We start from the raw sequence: 6,917 nt of genomic DNA, 5'->3' as shown, positions 1-6,917 counted from the left end.
GATTGGTCCATTCCAGAATAATATATATATGATATGTTTTATAATGATTGATCATGAAAGTGTTCTCAAAGCTGGTAAAGGTGCAGCTAGTTTGAATGACTTTGTATACTGCAGGGTAGCTTGGGACTTTACTCCAGGTGGAACTAAAGTCTGATTCAACACTTGATTATATTTCACGTCATTCATCCACATCTGTAAAGTAACTAAAGGTATTAAATACATGTAGTGGAAAAATAGTAAACGATTAACCTCTGAATTGTAGTATGGCAGAATTACAACAAAATTGTAAAGTACAAGTCTCTCAAAATACTTAAGTAAAGCACTTGAGTATTAGTACCAAGTGCTGAGTATCTACTTAGGTACATAACTGTAAACTATTATTGGAAACTACACTTGAACTAAACCACACCTTTTTTTTTGGAAGTGCCTGTCAGAGAAAGCCCTGCAGCAGTGATAGCAGCACCCTCACCTGAGCTCAGGTAAGCTTCACTCACTGAACACACAGTCAGCAGCTATCAGTTAGCAGCTATCAGTTAGCATCATAGAGGTTAGCATGTAGTATGTACCTGCGCCTCTCCCACGGGGCGGGGCTCTGTGCAGTTCTGCTCTGAGTGACAGACAGAAGTAGCATTCTCTTTGGAGCAGTGTTCAGAGCACGCGGTGTTTTCGACATGATAAAGTCACTGAGTGTGTCGTCCGAATCCTCCCTGCCCTCCCCGGAGGATGACTCGGACTCGGTGTGCTCCGACGAGCTGCTGGGCTCTCAGTCCCGCCGCTGGCTGGCGGACCTCCTGACCGGGGACCTGCCCGCGGAGAACGAGGACGTGAAGCTCGTCGGCCGGAACGGGCTGTTCGTGGACTACCACTTCCCCCTGGGAGAGCTGGAGCTGCAGGCCGTGGTCAAGTGGAAGCGACCAGTGGTAAAGAAAAGATCCACAGTTAAACCTGTATTCATTCTCTGCTGGGGGTAGCCTATACATGTAACCACAGGTGGGAGAAGTAATCAGCTCTTGTAATTAAAAAAGTAAAAGTAGAACATCATTGTGCAGATTGGTCCATTTCAGAATAATATCTATGATATGTTTTATAATGATTGATCATGAAAGTGTTCTCAAAGCTGGTAAAGGTGCAGCTAGTTTGAATGACTTTGTATACTGCAGGGTAGCTTGTGGTTTTACTCCAGGTGGAACTAAAGTCTGATTCAACACTTGATTATATTTCACATAATTTACCCATATCTGTAAAGTTATTAAATAACTATAGTGGAGTTGTACACAATTGACCTCTGAATTGTATTGGGGTACAAGTACAAAGTAGCATAACATGGAAAGTATCAAGTACAAGTAGCCTACCTCAAAATCTCCATTACATTTATCTGATACTTTGAGTTGCAGATAAGGCTATTAATATAACGGAAATAGAGTTAAATAAATGATGATGCAACATCATAGTCACATAAAATTACAATCAATCCTAGGGGGGAATTCCCAAGCTGCCCAATAAGGAGTTGAAATGAGCTCCTCCCTGTTGATAGCTGTTATATTAAAGTTATAAACTAATGAATGTATCACTAGGCTATTCATGTAGTTATATATTGTACAATATTCTGAAACAGCCCATTCTGCACAAGAGTGCTGTTGACTTTTGATAATTGAACATTAAAAATGTATTTTTTCTCCCCTGTGGCGAGAAGAAATACTTCCTATTATTTTTTCTAGTGATAATAGAAAAAAATAATTTGTCTATTAGCACTTTAGAAAATATGTGAAGTTCTTCAATTAAATGTAGCAACCCTACAATTGAAAAGCAATCCACACAATTTTTTTATTTCAAGATTGCTATTATGAATAAGTAAAGAAATATTTGCTTCAGAATTTATTTGAGCAGTATGTTCTTATTTGATGCATCAACAGTCATACATTGATGCAACAGCATTTGAATGTCGATATGATGCAGTACTACTACTAATCTTCACAGTGGCACACAAGTATCCAATATTCCAAAATACATGTTCTCTAGTTATTCCTCGACAGACATCACATCATTAGGGATACGAACAGAATTATAAGATGATTATAAAGCCATTCTGCATAATGAGTATACTTTTACTTTTTACATTTTAAGCAGAACACTAACATACTTTTACTTATGTAAAGTTTGCGAATGCAGGATTTTTACTTACTAGCATTTTCACAGAGTAGTATTACTACACTTTTACTTAAGAATAATATGAATATTGTTTATAACATACAGTTCAAACATGGTGCAAATTAACTCATTACAAATGTACTCAAGAACTGTACTGAAGTGTACATTTGCAGTACTTGTTCTTTACTACTGGAATATTTCGATGTAATGATATTTGTACTTCTACTCAACTAATGTTGTTATTTTTACTACTTCACATGTGTTTAACAGATACTGTTGCATGTCGTTACACGTTTCACATATAATGAATAGTGTTATTACTCCAATTATATAATATGTAAAATAATACATAATAATACACTGCCCACATTGTTTTTACTTGAGTAAATAATTGAGAAAATGGCTGGACTTTAAAATATAAAATCTTAATTAGAGTTAAGCATTAGAGTATGTTTACAGTGGTTATGCTACTTTCACTACCATACTGCAGTGACATAATCATTCCTTTATAATAGGTGTTTAAATGACTTTTCCATAAATGATCAAGTACTCAACTAACAGTGCTCATTTTTGGTCTGTTTATCCATTGCAACATTAAGGAAGAATTTATATTTTATTTCCGACCTGTTAAACTTTTAGAAATGCAATGGAACCAGATCACTTCTGATAAACATGTGCCTTCTTTTGAGTCCTGACAGCAATATAACACTAACACTGTATTAAATCATTAGACACACTTTTTAAGGAATTGCCGCATATTAAATATTGACTCCTGAATTCAAATATTGAGAGAGTCATGGGGGTTTTACATGAAGTTTTCAATACTAAAAAGTTATATAACAGACTCATAAAATCACATTTACTGTCAGTGAGTCACACACAGATCAGTCTGACTCACTTGTATTGGGCCTGCTGCGGCTCAGGGGTGGAGCAGGTCTTCCCCTAATCACAGGTTTGCTGTTTGATACCCGCCTCCTCCTTGTTGAAGTGTCCTTGAAGAAGACACTGAACCCTCAGTTCACATGTATTTTCATTTTATTCATATTAAGTTGAATAGAAAAAAGAGAAAACAGGGGGTTATCCTAGAGCAGGGGTCGGCAACCCCTGGGGGGCCGTAACCACGAGGAATAAGTGTGCAAAATATTTAAATTGTATTTTCGGATCCTGAACGAGACCGCCAGCAGAGCACGTCTCCCCCTGTAGAAGGAAGCCATGCACGCAGCGCAGCGCATAAGGATAACTTCTTGGCCCCGCTCTCTTTAACTCCAGTCGACTTTCTGCTGCCTTCCTCCGTGGTGAAACGACCAGGGGTGTAGCGCACTTCACACATTGCAGTACCCATAAGGAGCTGTACATGCCGCAGTTTTTGCGTGGCTGTGTCTTTAGTTGAAAGCCCAGTGGCGATCTGCTCATCTGTCATCGAAAATAATATGCTACACAGGGGGCGGACTGGCCATCTGTGTGTTCTGGAGAATCATAGTACGTCCGCCCGTCAGCGAACCGAGCCGGTCGCCAGCGGCCGTTGTTGTTTCTGTACAAACAGTACTGCTTATTAGTTTGTATGTTGCATGTTACTGCTGTAGATGTTTATGGTTGGGCTCATTTGAACTCCTTTATACTATTCAGTAGTTTAATCTGCAGCAATGCATCATATTCTATCAGATCATTTTCTGTTTGTAGTGCTGCTGTCCTGTTTGAACCACATGCCTAAAGAGTTGACTTATCCTGGGTTTCTCAGTGTTCAGCTTTCTGACCATGCATTTTACAGCTGATACAAAAATGCTTGTTTGTAAATCAGGAAGTATAAATCCTTGCATGCCCTTTTAACTATCGTGCAATAAAAAGTTGCTGTTCCAGCATTTGCAACAGCTTTCTCCTGTCACACTTCAAAGCATTTAAGAGAGTCTTCTTTTCTAACAAAGGAGGGCAGGGCAGGTCGGATAAGATAAAACCTGCGGTTGTAATAACAGGAAATGTATATGTGACCTGTTTGCACAGGATCTTTGTTGAGTAAATATGAAATATAAAAGGTTCCTATCGATACATCAACCCCTGTGTAGTGGTGATCATACATGTTGTCAATGTCACTGTCTATTATTGTGTTAACATTTCATAAAGTAGATATTGTTGTTGCTGAGAGGGGACCAAACCACAAAAATGCGTTACATGACAGTATGATGCAATCTATCAGTAATAACTAGTAAGATGTGTCTGTAAAAAAACAATTACAACATACAGGCTTTGAAAACTCTCATGCTCTAGTTATGAAACCCCTTCACCTCATATTCTCTCACATTTCCCTACACAATTTCCTCCAGACAATGAAACATGAAATGTGAATGCTCACAAAGAAGACACATAACGTCGTATGCAGATGATAACATAATAATATTATGGAAGTATGTTTGGTTTCACGAGACAGAGGTCAGTGAATGGTGTCAGTGGATAACAGAGGTGTGTTTACCTTCCTAACATGGGACAGCTACTCTCTTTAGGCCATCTTATTCCTGTTGAGACAGCCGAGAGGCTGAGAGGAGCGCAGACCAGCAGGAACAGCTTTACAAATAGGTGTTTGCTCAAAGATAATTGTAGGAGCCATTTCCTTAGATTATAGTATCTTATCTTTTTAGAGTATAACCTGAGATTCTGTGGTGTATATTATTTATTTATTATTTGAGTGCGTTACTCTGCAGGTCGAGATGCTGCAGCATAAAAGGAGAGGTGCTGCAGCCTACTGGTGCGGCTGACTGAAGCAAACAGTTTTTAGACCTTGCTGGTTGAGAGCGTCACAGCTTGGTTCTTCTGCCTTTAACATTGAAATATCAGTTTATAGGACAAATAGTTAGTGAAAAAACTAAATTTGTGATTGTTAAAGCAGTAATATTACAAAACATTTTCACTACCCCAACTTGCGATGTTTTAATTGTTTTATACAATGTTGGAATGCAACTAAATGTTTACTCAAGTCATCAGATCAAATCAAGTTTTATTTATTTAGCACATTTTTAAAACGATTTTTGGTCAAGCCAAAGTGCTGTACATACAGTAAAAATACTTTGCAATAAGGACACTTTACAACAAATATAACAGCCCAGTTTGTACAGAATATCAGTATGAGAAAACGACACCCTCTGTCCTTAGACCCTCACATCGTACAAGGAAACACTTCCAGAGAAAAACCCACAGTTTAAAGGGGAACATGGGAGAAACCTCAGGGAGAGCAACAGAGGAGGGATCCCTCTCCCAGGATGGACAGACGTGCAATAGATGCCGTGTGTAAATCGAAGAGTCCTGTGCTTAGGTAATGAATTTGAGTTACAGTATACTTTACTGGAGTATTTTCACATTACGCTTTATCAAGTTAAAAAGTAATACAGTAAACAATTAACACTGTAAATATTATTGATCCCAATTTGGGAAATCATTTTGTTACAGAAGCATCCTCAATGTGTTCAGACAAGCGTACTTCCAACGTTCAAAGTTAAAGGAACAGTGGCTACACTACCTGGACGTGGCAGAAAGAGGAAGCCATGAGCGGCTGAAAGACTTGGGCCGTTTCTCAATCGCCAGGATGCTTGCTTGGTAGCCATGTCTTCCGAGTCACTTGCTTCAGAAGCTAGGCAAGAATCCTTCCTGGCATTCGGAAAACGAAGAGTGGAACAGGCTAGCAAGTGTGCGTCATATGAGAGGCCCCGCCTTACTTTTTCCACCACAGATTTGGGGAAATTGGTCCGTGCGCAAAGCATTGTGGGGATTTGAAGGACGCGAAGTCTACCCATGTGAAGCCTCGAAATTACCCCCAAACCAAGGACGCGGCCTCTGTGGAATTCCAAGTATGCTGGAGATTGGAACAGTCCTTCGGCGGCACTCGATGACGTAGTATCCTTGAAATAGTGGCTTGGAAGCCAGTTTCCTCGCGATTGAGAAACGGCCTGTGTCTGCGTTCTTCGCACCTGCCTGTAATCTGAGAAGGTCCCGCCTCTATGGCTGGCTGCAGCCCGGAGAATCTTCAGTGTTGATTGACACTTCAGTAATAGCCTATCAGATTGCGCTGTGGGCGGGACATTGCTCATGAACAGCAGCGCCATATAGATAGAATCAGTCTATATGGCGCTGGTGAACAGTGGTGAAGAGAAGAGAAACGGCCACATCAGAGCCAAAGTTGTATCGGCAATTTGATTAAAAAAAGGCCGATACCGATAATCTGTAAAATGCGGAATATTGGCCTTGATAATCGGCCAGGCCGATAATCGGTCGACCCCTAATGCTTGTGTTGTTTTCTGTAATTGGCAGACACCAGCGTAGAGGCACGGCTCAGGGATCTTGGTTTTGGGTACAGGGCTCGGTTCCTTCAGCAGAGCGCTAAGCAGATTTTAGACTCTCATGGGATCCAGTGGCTTGAAGGTTTGCGCAGTGCCCCATATCTGCAGGCCCGTGATGCTTTGCGCACCCTTCCTGGTGTCGGCACCAAGGTAGAGTAGCGTACTGCAATACAAATAATCCTTTAGTTCATATTTTTTTGTTATTTCGATACAATTAAGGCAATGTTTCTCCTTCAGGTGGCAGACTGTGTTTGTCTGATGTCCCTGGATAAGGCAGAGGCCGTGCCCATAGACACTCACGTGTGGCAGATTGCTAAACGTGACTACAACTATGGATCTGGCAACGGACAGAAGACTATCACAGATAAACTTCATAGAGATATTGGTACGGTAGATAGTCATGTACTTCGTTAGAAAATTTGTAGTGCCACACTCATTATCATCATA

General features: G+C 40.2%; 1 protein-coding gene across 1 annotated transcript; it reads left to right on the top strand.

Annotated features, from left to right (window-relative positions):
• Positions 1-671: 671 nt before the first annotated feature.
• Positions 672-6,911, top strand: ogg1 (8-oxoguanine DNA glycosylase). Its single transcript, XM_010784043.1, has 3 exons — positions 672-920; positions 6,435-6,620; positions 6,708-6,911. The coding sequence occupies exons 1-3, from the start codon at positions 672-674 to the stop codon at positions 6,882-6,884; spliced, it is 612 nt and encodes a 203-aa protein (XP_010782345.1). The 3' UTR covers positions 6,885-6,911.
• The last annotated feature ends 6 nt before the right edge of the window (positions 6,912-6,917 follow it).

Source organism: Notothenia coriiceps, unplaced genomic scaffold, assembly GCF_000735185.1.
Source record: "Notothenia coriiceps isolate Sejong01 unplaced genomic scaffold, NC01 NC01_scaffold00026098, whole genome shotgun sequence".
Taxonomy (NCBI): Eukaryota; Metazoa; Chordata; class Actinopteri; order Perciformes; family Nototheniidae; genus Notothenia; species Notothenia coriiceps.
This window is presented reverse-complemented; position numbering and strand designations above follow the sequence as displayed.

Coding starts and splice junctions, on each gene's coding strand:
- ogg1 (XM_010784043.1), top strand. CDS start 672: ATGATAAAGTCACTGAGTGTGTCGTCCGAATCCTCCCTGCCCTCCCCG. Junction 921..6,434: donor TCAAGTGGAAGCGACCAGTG/GTAAAGAAAAGA, acceptor TGTTTTCTGTAA/TTGGCAGACACCAGCGTAGA. Junction 6,621..6,707: donor TTCCTGGTGTCGGCACCAAG/GTAGAGTAGCGT, acceptor TTTCTCCTTCAG/GTGGCAGACTGTGTTTGTCT.